This window comes from Mobula birostris, chromosome 13 (assembly GCF_030028105.1).
Source record: "Mobula birostris isolate sMobBir1 chromosome 13, sMobBir1.hap1, whole genome shotgun sequence".
NCBI lineage: Eukaryota > Metazoa > Chordata > Chondrichthyes > Myliobatiformes > Myliobatidae > Mobula > Mobula birostris.
The window spans coordinates 78,663,843-78,681,042 of NC_092382.1; the positions used below are offsets into that span (position 1 = coordinate 78,663,843).

Sequence of the window (17,200 nt, forward strand, 5' to 3'; positions counted from 1 at the left end):
CGGAATTCAGGCGTCGCGGCCAGTCCTGTTGGAAATGAACTGGAAGGCAGACGGTGGGGTGAATGGGAAGGGGTGTGACCGTTAGAAATGCGGATGGTGGGGATGAATGGCAAAGGGCGGCGTTTGATTGACAGCGCGGCCCGTGTGAGCGGACTGGAAGGGACGGCGTTCCGTTTTTGCAAAATTATCCTCATCTTCGATTTCATCCTGGGCTACTTCTCGAACCTAGAAAACAGATGTGACTATTCATCGCTAGGGTTCTAATATTCACCTGTACTCCCCTGCCAGTGTGTGCCCCCGCCACCCTCCGTGCACACTGTATTCCTCCCCGCCGTTCCACTACTTCTCTCTGTCTCCACAGAGCTTCATCTCCTGTGTGTGTGTGTGTGTGTGTGTGGGGGGGGGGGGGTGCCTGTGTGTCTGACCCCGAGAGTGTGTGATGGGACGGTGTGGAAGGAGCTTCACTCTGCGCCTGATCCCGGGAGTGTGCGATGGGACGGTGTGGAGGGACCTTCACTCTGTGTTTGACCCCGGTAGTGTGTGATGGGACGGTGTGGAGGGAGTTTCACTCCGTGTTTAACTCCGGTATTCCGTCCCCCATCCCTCTCATACTCGGGACCTCAGTGGACTTACGTCTGATATTAACAGTTTGCGGGGTGGAATCACATCGATTTTAACTGTCTGTGTGGTGTCAGGGGAGGGTCAGTTAGCCAGAAAGGGGGTTGGGTGGAGATGAGATCCTGGGCACCCAGATTCTGCCAGTCCGACCTCCCTCAGCCTGGAGCTGAGACGCTACTGTGTCAGTGTGAGGAGCTCCGACCCACTGTTACAGTGCACAGGGTGCCGGGGGCAGCAGAAACCTCAAATAAAACTCAAGTTCGACACAAGGACCGGAAGTTACAGCGATTTATTGATTTCATCATGACAAATATAAATTAAACAATGTTTGAGCTGCTGACGTGTGATAATAAATAAGTTGCTCCCGAATCACTCACAGTCACACACAATTAACTAACCGGCGACAACGAGTGACAGTTTGAATAATCAGTCCCGTTTCTCACCGTCACTCTGCATCGGGGAACCGATGATCATAAGATCACACTTCAGGGCTGTGTCCGAGAATGCTGCAGATCCAGGGTCACTGCCGAGGTATTTTTCTCTTTTAACATGCTTATATCGGCCAGACTGTCGAATACACCGTCCTCAGCAAAGGGGGCAAAACGATTCTCTCGCGGGATAATCCCACCCCGGGACACCGCTGTCCCAGACAGAGCTCCGGCCCCCAGACTCTTCTTGACTGTGTAATGACCCGGGGTCCTACGTGTGGGAGTCTCAAAACCGCACATCCAGCGGAAGCTGCGCCGCTGGACAGGAGGTGGAAATATATCACTGCGGGACCGCTCTGTACGTTACAGAGAGCGAGACTGGAGCCAGTTCCGTTAGAACCGTTGAGAATTACACTGGTGCGCGACCATTATAGGTAAGGTCGGGAGTTGAAGGGGAGGGCGGGAGTTAAAGTGGAGGGAGAAGTTAAAGGGGAGGGAGAAGTTAAAGGGGAGGGAGGAGTTAAAAGGGAGGGAGGAGTTAAAAGGGAGGGATAAGTTACAGGGGAGGGAGGAGTTATAGGGGAAGGAGAAGTTAAAGGGGTTGGAGGAGTCAAAGTGGAGCGCGGGAAATCGGCCAAAATGTTCCCATCCCGCGGCGAGGATGTTCACACATTCAGATGTTTACAGATCCACTCTCAGTCTGGGTCTGATTTCATGCAGAGATCTCAATTCCTTCTCCCCGGTCCGACTGAACCGATTCACGGTCAGACTGAAAAAAATGGAAGAATAAAGATGAAATAAACAGATTACACAACAATGGCAGTAATGGGGGACTGGGGTTAATGTTTCAACAACACCAGAAACAAAAGGCTGAGAGTGAAGGTGTAAAGGAATCTCGAAGAGTAGCCATTGTTTTTACACTGCTCGGGAAAAAAGACGTTAGACTGCGCAGGGGCGTGATGGAGAGCAACAAATGCCACCATATAACACAGCGGGCAAAGTTGAGAGCGGTCAGCGGAGTGAGAGGGAGCAAAGTCGGACGGCTTTGGCTCAACAGGCAGAGGCGAGGGTCGGTTCCGGTAAGTTTTGTTTTGTTTGTTGAAGGTAGGGAGAATGCCAGGCAGGATGTTGGAATGCTCCTCTTGCAGGATGTGGGAAGTCAGGGAGACCCCCGGTGTCCCTGACAACGACACCTGCAAGAAGTGCATCCAGCTGCAGCTCCTAACAAACCGCGTCAGGGAACTGGAGCAGGAGCTGGAGGACCTGCGGATCATTCGGGAGCATGAGGAGATTATAGATAGTAGCTACAGGGAGGTAGTTACACCAAATGAGCAGCGCACAGGGAATTGGGTCACTTTCAGGCGAGGGAAGAGGAGAGAGCAGGCACAGCAGGGTTGCCCTGTGGCCATTCCCCTGAACAACACGTATACCGCATTGGATACTGTTGGGGGTAATGACTTACCTGGGACAAGCTGCGGGAGCTCGATTTCCGGCACTGAGTCTGGTTCTGCAGTGCAGAAGGGAGGGTGGAAAGAGAGGAGAGCGTTAGTGACAGGGGACTCGATATTTAGAGGTAGAGATAGGAGGTTCTGTGGTCGTGGCAGAGACTCCCGGATGGTTTGTTGCCTCCCGGGTGACAGGGTCAAGGATGTCTCTGATCGCTTGCATGACATTCTGAAGTGGGAGTGTGATCAGTCAGATGTTGTGGTGCATATCGGTACCAATGACATAGCAAGGAAGAGTGAGGAGGTCTTGCAGAGTGAGTATAGAGAGCTTGGTAGGAAGTTGAAAAGCAGGACCTTGAGGGTAGTAATCTCAGGATTGCCACCTGTGCCACACGCCAGTGAGGGTAAGAATAGGATGCTCTGGAAGATGAGCAAGTGGCTGAGGAACTGGTGTATGGGGCAGGGTTTCAGATTTCAGGATCACTGCGACCTCTTCTGGGGAGGTGGGACCTGTACACCTGAACTACAAGGGGACCAATATACGTGCAGGAAGGTTTGTAAATACTTTTGGGGAGGGTTTAAAGTAGATTTGCAGGAGGATGGGAGCCAGAGTGTCAGCGCAGGTAGTGGAGTGGGGTGAAAATAAATGATGGTAGAAGTCCATGCAAAGTCACAAATAGAAGGGTTGTGTGTGGTGGTAAACATCATCTGAGGTGTGTCTATTTCAATGCAAAGAGTATTGTGGGGAAGGCAGACTGCTGGGGGCGTGGCTTGATCCCTATTTTAATTTTCCACATATTAGTTGGGACTCAAATAATGTTTAAGGTCCAGACGGGTTAGAGTTTGTAAAATGTGTTCAGGAAAATTTTCTAAATCAACTTATAGAGGTACCAACTGGAGAGGATGCAATATTAGATCTCCTATTAGGAAACGAGTTAGGGCAGGTGACGGAATTGTGTGTAGGGGAACACTTTGGTTCCAGTGATCATAACACCATTAGTTTGAACATGTTCATGGATAAAAATAGATCTGGTCCTCGGGCTGAGGTTCTAAACTTGGAAACGTCCAAATTTGAAGAAATGAGAAAGTATTAAAGAGCGTGGTTTGGGACAGGTTGTTCTCTGGCAAGGACGTGATTGGCAAGTAGGAGGCCTTCAAAGGAGAAATTTTGAGAGTGCAGAGTTTGTATGTTCCTGTCAGGATTAAAGGCAAAGTGAATAAGAATAAGGAACCTTATTTCTCAAGGGATATTGGAACTCTGATAAAAAAGAAGAGAGAGATGTATGACATGTATGGGAAACAGGGAACAAATAAGGTGCTTAAGGGGTATAAAAAGTGCAAAAAAAACTTAAGAAAGAAATCAGGAGGGCTAACAGAAGACATGAGGTTTCTTTGGCAGTCGAGGTGAACGATAATTCAAAGAGCTTCTACAGGTATATTAAGAGCTAAAGGATTGTAAGGGATAAAATTGGTTCTCTTGAAAATCAGAGTGGTCGGCTATGTATGGAACCAGAAGAAATGAGGGAGTTCTTCAATGTTTTTTTTTTTTTGCATCTGTATTTACTAATAAAACTGGCATGGAGTCTATGGAAATAAGGCAAACAAGTAGTGAGGTTGTGGAAACTATACAGATTGAAGAGGAGGGGGTGCTTGTTATCTGGAGACAAATCAGTGTAGATCAATCCCCAGGACGTGATAGAGTATTCCCTCAGACCTTGAAGGAGACTAGTGTTGAAATTGCAGGGGCCCTGGCAGATGTATTTAAGATGTCGGGATCTACGGGTGAGGTACTGGAGGATTGGAGGATAGCTCATGTTGTTCCATTGTTTAAAAAAAAGGATCTAAAAGTGATCTGTGCCGGGGATCCAGCTACTACAGCTTGTCCCAGGTAAGTTTTATAGGCCGCTAAGTTTGACGTCAGTAGTAGGTAAATTATTGGAAGGAGTACGAAGAGATAGGATCTACAAGCATTTGGATAGACAGGGGCTTACTAGGGAGAGTCAACTTTGTGCTTGGTAAGTCATGTTTAACCAATCTATTGGAGTTTTTCAAGGAGGTTACCAGGAATGTGGATGAAGGGAAGGCAGTGGATGTTGTCTTCATGGACTTCAGTTCGGCCTTTGACAAGGTCCTGCATGGCAGGTTAGTTAGGAAGAATCAGTCGTTTGGGATACATGGAGAGGCAGTAAATTGGATTATACATTGGCTCTATGAAAATAGTCAAAGAGTGGTAGTAGAGAATTGCTTCTCAGAGTGGAGGCCTGTGACTAGTGGTGTGCCACAGGGATCAGTGCTGTGTCCATTGTTATTATGTCATCTATATCAATGATCTGGATGTTGATGTGGTAAATTAGATCAGCAAATTTGCTGATGATACAAACATTGGAGGTGTAGTGCACAGTGAAGAAGGTTTCCAAAGCTTGCAGAGGGATTTGGACCAGCTGGAAAATGGGCTGAAAAATGGCAGATGGAGTTTAATACAGACAAACGTGAGGTATTACACTTTGGAAGGATAAACCAATGTAGAACATACAGGGTAAATGGTAGGGCACAGAGGAGTGCAGCAGAACAGAGTGATCTGGGAATACAGATAAAAAACAAAATCCCTATAAGTGCATCACAGGAAGATAGGGTCGTAAAGAGAGCTTTTGGTACGTTGGTCTTTATTATTCAAAGTATTGAATATGTAAGGCGTTTCTTTGATATGTTAACCGCTGAGGAAGTTCTCACTCCATCAGCTTGTTTGGGTTATAAAAAAGAGTTATATTTATTTGCTAACCAATTAGAGTAGATGTTATTCTTTCTTGTGTGTCTGTAAGCTATTGTAATGCGTGGGCTTTGGTGCAGAAGGTGCGATGGGGACCAGAGAGAGTGGACGCGATGTTGTAAACTGGCCGACAGAACGGACTCCGAGTGGGAATCCGATGTTCAGGGTCTTCGGCGAGGAGAGGAGACGAAGACAGACTCATCTGGAGCGTCTGGTCGACCACCGTAGTTTGTCCCAGGCGACAGGTCAAGGAGGTCGGAGGGGATCGAATGCTGGAAACAGGAGCCTGTTACTTGAGCTCCAACTCTTGTGCATGAAGTGGTTGAACTTCGATAAGTTTGGCGCCTTTTACTTTCCTTTCTATATTTTATATCTATTAATTACATAGTTCCATTAATATCGATAAAGTGAAATCATTTGATCATTTAATTGGCGGGGTGGGGTACATCACACAAACTTCATTGATTACCCAGTCTGGCGGGGCCGAAGGCTGCTTCCCCTAGACAAAAGCGCGTTGAGCGAGCCTGAGGCTTACCAGGGGGCTACAAGTACAAGCTTTGGAATGTTATAGTGAGGTTGTATAAGGCATTGGTGAGGCCTAATCTATAGTATTGTGTGCAGTTTCGGCCACCAAATTACAGGAAGTATATTAAAACATTGAAAGAGTGCAGAGAAGGTTTACGAGGATGTTGCCAGGACTTGAGAAACTCAGTTACAGAGAAAGGTTGAATGGGTTAGCACTTTATTCCCTGGAACGTAGAAGAATGAGGGGAGATTTGATAGAGGTATTTAAAAATATGACGGGTATAGATAGAGTGAATGCAAGCAGAATTTTTCCACTGAGGCTAGGGGCGAAAATAAAAACAGAGGACATGGGTTAAAGGTGAAGGGGGAAAGATTAATAGGAACATTAGTGGGGGCTTCTTCACACAGAGAGTGGTGGGAGTGTGGAATGAGCTGCCAGATCAAGTGGTAAATGCGGGCTCACTTTTAAAATTTAAGACAAACTTCGACAGGTACGCGGATGAGAGGTGTATGGAGGGATATGATCCGGATGCAGGTCAGTGAGACTTGGCAAAAAAATTGTTCGGCACAGCCAAGAAGGGCCAAGAGGCCTGGTCCTGTGCTGTAGTTTCTATGGTTCTGATACTCACAGACAAATATCCGCGGAAAACCCATGGATCCACTGATATTTTATCACATTGAACATTAACCGAAACACTCACTCGATGCACTCCAGACTCGGGAGGATCAGTATGAGGAGGCGGAGAGCGGGGACAGATCGATCTGTGAGCGAGTTCCATCCCAGGTCCAGCTCCGTCAGTGACCGGTTTGTACTGAGAGCGGAGACGAGATCCTCGACACCAGAAACTGTGAGACCGACCCTCGCCAACCTGGATGAGAGAGAGTGAGGGTGAAGGACACAGAGAGACAGCAGATGGTACAAATCCTCAATGTTTATCAGTAACACAATTACTGATCACATTAATATTCAGTGTCAGACACTCAGTGACTTTAAACAGAATCTCCCACAGTCTGGTACTTACCAGAGTTTCTGTATTTTACACTCCCGGTTCCTCAGAGCCGCAGACACCAGTTTCACTCCTGAATCTCCTAGTTTATTACCACTCAGGTAGAGCTCCGTCAGTGATCTGTTTGTACGGAGTGCGGAGGCGAGATCCTCGGCTCCAGAATCTGTGAGACCGACACGCCCCAGCCTGGAGATGAGAGAGAGTGAGGGTGAAGTACACAGAGAAGCAGGAGATGGTACAAATCTCCAGTGTTGATCAGTAACATAATCACTGATTACATTAATATTCAGTGTCAGAGACATAGTGACTGTAAACACAATCTCCCAGAGTCTGGTACTTACCACAGTTCCTGTATTTTACACTCCGGGTTCCTCAGAGCCGCAGACACCAGTTTCACTCCTGAATCTCCCAGTTTATTACCATTTAGGATCAGCTCTGTCAGCGATGGGTTTGCACTGAGAGCGGACGCGAGATCCTCGGCACCAGAATCTGTGAGACCGACATGGTTCAGCCTGGAGATGAGAGAGCGTGAGGGTGAAGGACATACAGAGACAGGAGACAGTACAGATCCTCAGCGTTTATCAGTAACACAATTACTGATCACATTAATGTTCAGTGTCAGACGCTCAGTGACTTTAAGCACAATCCCCCATAGTCTGATACTTACCCCAGTTTCTGTATTTTACAGTCCGGGTTCCTCAGAGCCGCAGACACCAGTTTCACTCCTGAATCTCCCAGTTTATTCAGCCGAAGTCTAAACACAAACAGACAAATTGATGAACAGAGTGATTCAAACGGTTGGTCTGAGGAAATTTTTCTCACTCTGATATCTCAGGAAACACTAAACCCTTCAGTAAATCACTGATCGGAGTTCCCATCACTGTCAATGTCCCTCACTGCCCAGCTCCGGGGTATTCACCGAACGTAGGTAATTTAGTCTGTCGGTGTGATCCCGTAAACTCCATATATTCTGTTTTATTCCCCGACGTTTAGAAAAGTGTTCCTGATGTGAGAGGATCGAAAGGGGCAGGATTGAAGGACTGGAGAAAGTCCCACAGTTGGAAGATTTCTGAATGGGAAAGTGTCGATAGGAGATGGTGGAAGAAAGATTCCACAGGAGGACGGGTGATGGGGAACAGAGATCCCACAGGAGGAAGTAGGATGGGGAAGAAAGATCGCACAGCAGAAATTGGGATGTGGAAGAGAGGTCGCAAATTAAGATGGAGGATGGGGAAGAGAAATCGCCAGGAGGAAGAGAAATGGGGAAGGGAGATCCCATAGTAGGAAGGGGGATGTGGATGAGAGATACCACAGGAGCAAAGGGGATGGGGTAGAGATCTCACGAGAGGAAGGTGGATTGGTAGGAGAGCTTCCACAGGAGGTAGGGAATGGGAATGAGAAATCCCACAGGAGAAAGGGGGATGGGAAAGAGAGATCCCACAGGAGGAAGGGTGATGGGGAAGAGATATCCCACAGGAAGAAGGTGGATGAGGAAGAGAGCTCTTCCTGGAAAAAGGGGGATTGTGCAGAGAAATCCCTCAGGACTAAGAGGAATGGTGAAGAGAGATCCCACAGGATAAACAGGGATGGTAAGACAGTCTCCACTGGAGGAAGGGAATGGGAATGAGAAATCCCACAGGAGGAAGGACGTGGGGATGAGAGATCCCACGGGAGGAGGGGGATGAGGAAGAGAGATCCCACAGGAGGAAGGGGGATGGGGATGAGAGATCCCACAGGAGGAAGGGAGATAGGTATGTGGGATCAGACAGGAAGAAGAAGGATGGGGAAGGAAATGGGGAAAAGTGGTCTCTCAGGTGGAAGTGGGATGGCAAATAGAGATCCGAACAGGAGGAAGGGCGACGTGTTAGAGAGATCTCACAGGAAGAAGGGGAATTAAGAAGGGAGATCCTACAGGAGGAAGGATGATGGGGAAGAGAGATCCCACAGGAGGAAAAGGGATATGGATGAAAGATCGCACAGGAGAAAGGGGGGATGGAGAAGAGAGATCCGACTGGACGAAGGGGGACGGGGATGAGAGATCCCAACTGACGGTGTGGGTTTGTGAAGGGAGATACCGGAGGAGGAAGTGGGATGGTGAAGAGAGGTCCCAGAGCATGAAGGGGGAAGGGTGATGAGGAAAATATACCCAACAGGAGAAAGTTGGATGGGGAAGAGAGATCCCACAGAAGGAAGGGGGATAGAGAAGTATGACACCACAGGAGGAAAGGGGATGGGGAAAAGAGATCCCACAGGAGAATGGTGAATGGGGAAGGGAGATCCCACAGGAGGAAAGGGGATGGGGAAGAGAGATCTGTCAGGAGGAAGGTGGATGCAGAGGAGATATCCTACGGGAGGAAGGGGGTGGGGATGAGAAATCCACACAGGAGAAAAGGGAATGGGGAAGGGAGATCCCACAGGAGGAAGGGAAAAGTGGATGAGAGGTCCCACAGCAGGAAGTGGGTTGGGGAAGAGAGATCCCACAGAAGGAAGGGGGATAGGGACAAGGTATCCCATAGGAGGAAAGGGAATGGGGAAGAGAGATCCCAGAGGTGGATGATGGATGTGGATGAGAAATCCCACAGGAGGAAGGGGTTTGGGGAAGAGAGATCCAACAGGAGGATGGGTTGAGAGTCCCACAGGAGGATACCGATGGGGAAAGGTAATCCCACTGGATGAGGGGATGCAGAAATAGATTGCTTTTGAGGGGTGTGCCTGAACTATTGCCTCAAACTGTGAGAGGAGATGTGTCCCCTGCATGTGGGTATCTGGTAGTGAGCAAACTCACACAGGTGAACTGAGGTGATAGTTACACACAGGGAAGGGCAGGGGAGGGCAATCTCACAATGGCATTTCTTTGCTTTCACTGAGACAGTGTGCTGACAGTCTGCTGTCCCTCACCGGGAAGGGGGTGTGAATTTCAGACCAACCTGTTGCAGTCAGTGTCGGTCTGGGTGTCAGTAACAGTGAGAATGAACATTGTCAATGGACGTGTCGCAGGCAGCGAGAAACATGGTCATTTGTGTGATTTGCTACCATTAAACCAATGGTTGCTGTTCACTGATCTGATGAAGTCCCCAACATTCCTTCACAAGGAAGCACAAAACACTTCTGAGCTTGGAGACTTACTGAGCGACCCCCTGTTATTTGTCATAATTCTTCACAATCTAATTTACTACAGTTTTACCCAATCCCTGTACATTGAAACAACACAATTGGACAGGTTCAGAGTTCAGAGTGAGAGATAAATCAAATTACCTCAACAGTTGGCACTTGTGCAGCCCGGGTCCGAGCCGCTGGATTCCTTCACGCTGAATGTTGCAGTCCTGTAAGTCGAGGTGTTTTATTGTATCACAGGTTCCGATGACATGAGACAGGACTGCGAGGTCAATCGGGGTCAGTGGCATTCCACTGAATGAAAGTGTTTTCACAGATCCCAGTGTGGCCTGAGCCAGCCAACGATTCTGTGACTCAAACAGGTAGTGCAATGTGTTCAAGAGGCTCTTTTTATCAGCTGCACTGCACACGTTTCCACTCTGGTGTTTAACCTCCTCCATCACCCAGTCAATCACCCTGCAGGTTGTTTCATGAGGAAATGGACCCAGAAACTCCTCCAGGCCCCGAGCTGTCATTGGGGAGGAGAGACCAGCAACAAAACGGAGAAATAACTCAAACTGACCACTTCTCGTTCTATGGGTTTCAGTGAGGAATTTCACGATATCCCCGGGATGTGGATTCAGGAATTGTGCGACTGCAGCTACAAACTCCTGGATGGTGAGGTGTGGGAATGTGTACACTACACACCGGGCAGAAACCTCTCTTTCCAATATCTCCATCAGGAACCCGGACAGGAACTGGGAAGGCTGCAGACCGTAGTTGATCAAATCTCCATCCGTAAACACAACCTTCCTCTCGGATAGTCCTCTGAAGGCCATCTGACCAACCCTGAGTAACACATCACGGGGGTTCTCAATCTCACGGCCGTGGTTTTTCAGGATGTTGTAAATATAGTAGGAATATAATTGGGTTATGGTCTTGGGAACTCGCTGCGGGTCTCTGACTCTTTGGGTGAAGAAGGGGCCCAGTGCCAGAGCGAGGATCCAGCAGTAGGAGGGGTTGTAGCTCATGGTGTACAGGATCTCGTTCTCCTCCACGTGTTTGAAAACAGCTGCCGCCACTGCCTGATCTTCAAAATGCCTAATGAAATATTTCTTCCGTTCATCACCAACAAATCCCAGGATTTCAGCCCAGACACTGATCTCTGCTTTTTCCAATAAATGTAACGCAGTGGGGCGGGTGGTCACCAGCACTGAACACCCTGGGAGCAGCTTGTGCTGGATTAAACTGTACACAATATCCGACACTTCACACCACCACTCGGGATCTGGGCACTGGTGCTTGGGTTCTGTATCTCTCCGACTGTCAGCAAAATCAATTTTGTGTTTGAATTCATCCAAACCATCGAATATAAACAGCAATCCCTCTGGGATCTTCCAGACGTCTCTCAGAATATTCCCAAAGTAAGGATACTGATCCAGAATCAGTTCCCTCAAGTTTATTCTACAGTTAATGGAGTTTAAATCCCGGAATTTGAAACTGAAGACAAACTGGAATTGTTGGTATATTTTCCCCGTGGCCCAGTCATGAAGAATCTTTTGGACCATTGTTGTTTTCCCAATCCCTTGGACTCCGGCCACTGCTGCCGAACTTCCAGATTTGGATTTACTTTGGGCAAAGCTGTTCTGAAACATCTGATCCGTCCGGATTTTTTCCAGCTCTCTGCGGAGATGTTTCTCTCTCCACTCCTCGTGGTCTCTGCCTCTTGCCAGCAGCTCATGTTCCACCAGTGTCCGATCTCGAATAGTAGAAATGACCGTGAGCTCAGCATATCGATCAACCAGCTGGAAAACCTTCTCCTTCTCCCTCATCAGGATCGTGTTCACTCTCAGTGTTTCAGTCTGTGCCCGCAGAGTCTCCTTGTGTTTCTGTTGAAGGTCTTCCATGGGAACAGACAGTGATCAATCTGTTAGATGTCTCAACTCAGAACTCAGTATTTAAGTACACAAGAGTTAGCTCAAAACCATTGCATTAATTGGATTGATCAATAAATGAACAGTAAAACAAATACAATTAACAGACCCTGAACGAGACAGTGAGGCGCTGATTTGATAAACACTTGATTATCACATTTCAAATTAACTGTGATGTGAAGGTGAGTATTTCCAACTCCCACTACTTCCAGAGCTCTCATTAGGGTAGTGGGCATTCTGTCAAAGGAATGGGTCGGGAAATCACAGCTTCCCGCCTCCCCTCTCACCGTCACTGATTCAAAATACAAAGAAGTAGCTTTGTTGATCAGTACATGCACTGTGGGTGGATGGTTGGGAGAGAAAATGTCAATGTCTTGTTCAGGAGGTTGAGGCAGTTAGCATTTTGACGCAAAACGCAGACAATCCCACCCCACCCCCATTACCACAGATGCTGCTCAGCTCACTGAGTTCCTCAGGAAAATGATTTGAGACGGCAGATCTGCAGTCTCATGTCTCTTAACAAGTGTTTGTTGCAAATACTTAACAAATTTAAGATTCAAGATAGATACGTGTAAAGGAGAAGGAAATAATTGTTATTCCGGATCTGATGTAGCACAAAAAAAACTCAGATAAAGAATGCAATGAAAAACACAAAAATATAAATATATACGGTACAGGAGTCACTCTGACCTCAGGTGGTTCTGACTGAAAATTTTAAAACCGTGCTAGTGGTGGGGTGGGGGTTGTTAGTTTTGGAGGGGTGGCTTAGTGATTGGAGGTGTTGATCAGTCTTACTGCTTGAGGAAAGTAACTGGTTTTAAGTCTGGTGCTCCTGCTGTGGATGCTACGTAGCTTCCTCCCTCATGGGAGAGGGGCAAACAGACCACAGGCAGGATTAGTGGGATCCTTCCTGAAGCTGCTGGCTCTTTTCCGGAGCCTTTCTGTATATACGTCCCTGATGGAAGGTAGGCTGGGGGTGCCGGTGATGCGTTGGGCAGTTTTGATGACCCGTTGTAGAGCCTTCCAGTCTGCCACAGTTATGCAGCATGTTGGCCTGCCCTCTGCAGCACAGCTGTAGAAGGACGGGAGTGTAGATGTGAGTACAGGTCAGACAACGTCTGTGGAAAGGGGAGAAAGGGGAGATGCTACTGGTCTATGAATTTAAATACAAGTTTGAAAACCATGTTGATTATAAATCTGGTGGTAAAGAAGAGAGTAGAGACTAGGAATTTCGGTAGCAGGTGTTACAGGATTTCAGCTGTCACAGGACCTGCATAGAACAGCATAGGAATAGGACCTTCGGCCCACAACATTGGTGCCAGCATGATATCCCCACAAACTCATCCTACCTGTCTCCAGATCTATGGACATGGACATCAAGATCCCTGCAAACATGAATAATGTCAGGATCGTGACATTTACTTCATACTTCCCCCATACATTTGGTCTTCTGAATTGCAGCAACTCACATTTCTCTGGATTAAACTCCAGCTGATATTTGCCCATCGACATCTGCAGCTGATCTATATCTCGATGGATTCTTTGACACACCTCTTCATTCTCCACAATCCAGTGTCTCATTGCAGCGTCGTGAAACTCATCTCTCCCTTTCAGACTAAATGTACAACATCTCTCTTCAAGATCCACAGGCACCGCCGTCGTTGACTTCAGTCCTTTTTTGGAAAACGCCGGACCCAAATACTGCTCAGCTAATATAATCATGCCAGTTGGGGATTTGTCCAACAAGAGCTGCTGCCAGTCTAAACCTTTGCCACTTAATTGCCTTCCCCCAAGTTATCTTTCCCACACCCAATTCTTTGTAGTGTGGAGGATCAGAAGGACCTTGGGGTCCAAGTCCATAGGACCAGGTTGCGCAGGTTGAGCCTGTGGTTAAGAAGGCATTCGGTGCTTTGGCCTTCATCAACCCTGGGATTGAGTTTAGAAGCCAAGGGGTAATTTTGCAGCTATATAGCACCTTGGTCAGACCCCACTTGGAGTACTGTGCTCATTTCTGGTCGTCTCACTACAGGAAGGATGTGGAAACTGTGGAAAGGGAGCAGAGGAGATTTACAAGGATGTTGCCGGGATTGCAGTGCACGTTTTATGAGAATAGGGAGAGTGAACTTGGTCTTTTCTCCTCGGAGTGACGGAGGATGAGAGGTGACTTGATAAAGGTGTATAAGATGATGACAGCCATTGATCGTGTGGATAGTCAGAGGCTTTATTTCCAGGGATGAAATGACTAACACAAGAGCATATAATTTTATGGTGCTTGGAAGTATGTACAGAGGAGATACAGAGATGTTTTTTTTTTATGCAGAGAGTGGTGGATGCGTGTAATGCGCTGCCGGTGACGGTGGTGCAGGCGGATATGATAGGGCCTTTTAAGAGACTCCTGTATAGGTACATGGAGCTCAGAAAAAAAAATGGAAGACTGTTGGTAACCCTAGGTAATTTCAAAAATAAGTACATGTTCGGCACGGCATCGTGGGCCAAAGGGCTCGAATTGTGCTGTAAGTTTTCTACGTTTCTATAAGCTGCAGCCGTCTCCTTATTCATAAAGAGGAGTCGTGTTCACTGTTCCCAAAGGTTTCACCACTGAAACCTAAGCAACTTGTAGGCTTACATGTCACAATGGGGGCGCTGGGAACGGACCCAAATGCGAGACAGACACTGCAGTACAAGAAACAGGAATTGACTAGATTAGGGATGTGACAGGATACAGACAAGGAGCAGGGACAAGAACGTAGACTGGGGCTTGGACCCCAAGCCAGAGACTCGAGAAGGACCCAGAACCAGGGTCTTGCCTCGGGCTTGGGCTCCAGAACCAGGCATGGACATAACATCATTCCAGTCTGGAGGCTGGTTCTTGAGGCTAGAGGCTTGGAGACAGGCTTGAGGGTTGAGTCTGGGATCTTGGATCTTGAGCTTGGCTGTTGGTTGGGGTCCTGGATCTTGAGCTTGGCTGCTGGCTGGGGTCTTGAATCTGGGGTTTTGGATCTTGAGCTTGGCTGCCGGCTAGGGTCTTGGTCTTCAGGTCTCCCGGCTGGGGTCTTGGTCTTGAGGCTAAAGTACTTCGAGGCTTGGATATGGACTCCGAGCCAGAGACTGGGCAATGACCCAGAACATGGGACTTGACTCGGGCTCGGACTCCAGAACTAGGCAAAGACAAGACGAGGCTATAGGACTGGACATGACTTTGGTGTGGAACTCCTGGGTAGGGCGAGACATAAGGACAGTTAAAGGCACATGGACAGGACTCCGATAGGACTGGACTAGGTACTGACTGGACGAGGGACTTCAGGAGCATGGAGCCTTGGACTAGAAGAGACAGGAGCAATGAACACCGAGCCGGGACCCCTCGTTGGGAACAGGACGTGGGGCCGGGACTCACACACATAACACAGAGCCGGGACCCCTCCTTGGGAACAGGACGTAGGGCAGGGACTCAGACAAAGAACACTGAACATGAAGAGACGGATCCCAACACAAGGTGGCGGCAAACGGCCGGACCCCCCCCACCTCACTCTCTAGCGAAGGCGTGGACACAGAGACACAATTCCACAAAACCAAAGACAGCTCCTTATCTTGACCTAACAAGGCTCCAGTCTTGCTCCGGCGGTAAGGCTTCAGCGGTACAGGCGGGGTATCCAGGCTAGGTGAGCAGGCAGAGAGTCAGGTGAGGTATCCAGGCGGAGAGTCAGGCGGGGGTGGGGGTGCAGACAAGGAGGGGAACAGAGCAGTCCAGCCGGGTATCCCTGGTTAGCACAGGTATTTAGGTCTGAGTCCCAAAACGAGAAACATGTGCCCACAACAGAAACTGGGTGGAACCAGAAATCCCGGAGCAAGGAACTATGGACCGGACGTGAACCGGAAGACGGAATTCACGGACCGGACTATGACATTACATCCAAATACCAGGTGCAGTATGGCCTCTCCTCTAATTCATACATTACATACCTTATTCCCAGAACAAATCCCACTATCAGAAATTCCTAAAATATTCCTGCAGTAAGGAAACACGGGACAGAGAATGTTAGGTCATCAGCAACACAGGGGAAAGTTAAAGTTACCTACTACAACAAACTTGTTGCTTTTGCATCCTATCCACGTCAACTCTATCTATCACCTTCATAATTTTAAATACCTCTATCAAGTCCCCCCTCAACCTTCTACGCTCCAAAGAGTAAAGACATAACTTGTTCAACCATTCTCTGTAACTTAGGAGATAAAACCCAGGCAACATTTTAGTAAATCTCCTCTGTACTCTCTCAATTTTACTGACATCTTTCCGATAATTCGGTGACCAGAACTGTACACAATACTCCAAATTTGGCCTCACCAATGCCTTGTACAATTTCAACATTACATCCCAACTCCTATACTCAATGCTCTGATTTATAAAGGCCAGCATACCAAAAGCTTTCTTCACCACCCTATCCACATGAGATTCTACCTTCAGGGAACTATGCACCATTATTCCTTGATCCCTTTGTTCTACTGCATTCTTCAATGCCCTACCATTTACCATGTATGTCCTATTTTGATTAGTCCTACCAAAATGTAGCACCTCACATTTATCAGCATTAAACTCCATCTGCCATCTTTCAGCCCACTCTTCTAACTGGCCTAAATCTCTCTGCAAGCTTTGAAAACCTACTTCATTATCCACAACTCCACCTATCTTAGTATCATCTGCATACTTACTAATCCAACTTACCACCACACCATCCAGATCATTAATATATATGACAAACAACATTGGACCCAGTACAGATCCCTGAGGCACACCGCTACACACCGTCCTCCAATCTGATACACAGTTATCCACCACTACTCTCTGGCGTCTCCCATCCAGCCACTGCTGAATCCATTTTACTACTTCGATATTAATGCATAATGATTGAACCTTCCTAACTAACCTTCCGTGTGGAACTTTGTCAAAGGCCTTACTAAAGTCCATATAGACAACATGACCGCTTTACCCTCGTCAACGTTCCTAGTAACCTCATCAAAAAATTCAGTAAGTTTTGTCAAACATGACCTTCCACTCACAAACCCATTTTGACTGCTCCTAATCAGACTCTGTCTATCCACATAATTATATATACTATCTCTAAGAATATTTTCCATCAATTTACCCACCACTGACGTCAAACTCACAGGCCGATAATTGCTAGGTTTACTCTTAGAACCCCTTTTAAACAATGGAACAACATGAGCAATATGCGAATCCTCCGGTACCATTCCCGTTTCTAATGATATTTGAAATATTTCTGTCAAAGCCCCTGCTATTTCCGCACTAACTTCCCTCAAGGTACTAGGGAATATCCTGTCCGGACGCGGAGACTCATGCACTTTTATATTCCTTAAAAGCGCCATT

General features: G+C 47.6%; 1 protein-coding gene across 3 annotated transcripts in view; it reads right to left on the reverse strand.

Annotated features, from left to right (window-relative positions):
* Positions 1-892: 892 nt before the first annotated feature.
* Positions 893-17,200, reverse strand: part of LOC140207025 (NACHT, LRR and PYD domains-containing protein 12-like) — a 33,816-nt gene continuing 17,508 nt past the window's right edge. For all 3 annotated transcript variants that reach the window (XM_072275344.1, XM_072275343.1, XM_072275345.1), the window contains 7 exons: positions 10,046-11,783; positions 7,458-7,544; positions 7,132-7,302; positions 6,806-6,976; positions 6,485-6,652; positions 2,509-2,553; positions 893-1,815 (listed from right to left, as the gene is read on the reverse strand). In XM_072275344.1, the coding sequence (XP_072131445.1) occupies positions 1,728-1,815; positions 2,509-2,553; positions 6,485-6,652; positions 6,806-6,976; positions 7,132-7,302; positions 7,458-7,544; positions 10,046-11,783 (2,468 nt within the window). In that variant the 3' untranslated portion in view covers positions 893-1,727. The remainder of the gene's footprint in view (positions 1,816-2,508; positions 2,554-6,484; positions 6,653-6,805; positions 6,977-7,131; positions 7,303-7,457; positions 7,545-10,045; positions 11,784-17,200) is intronic.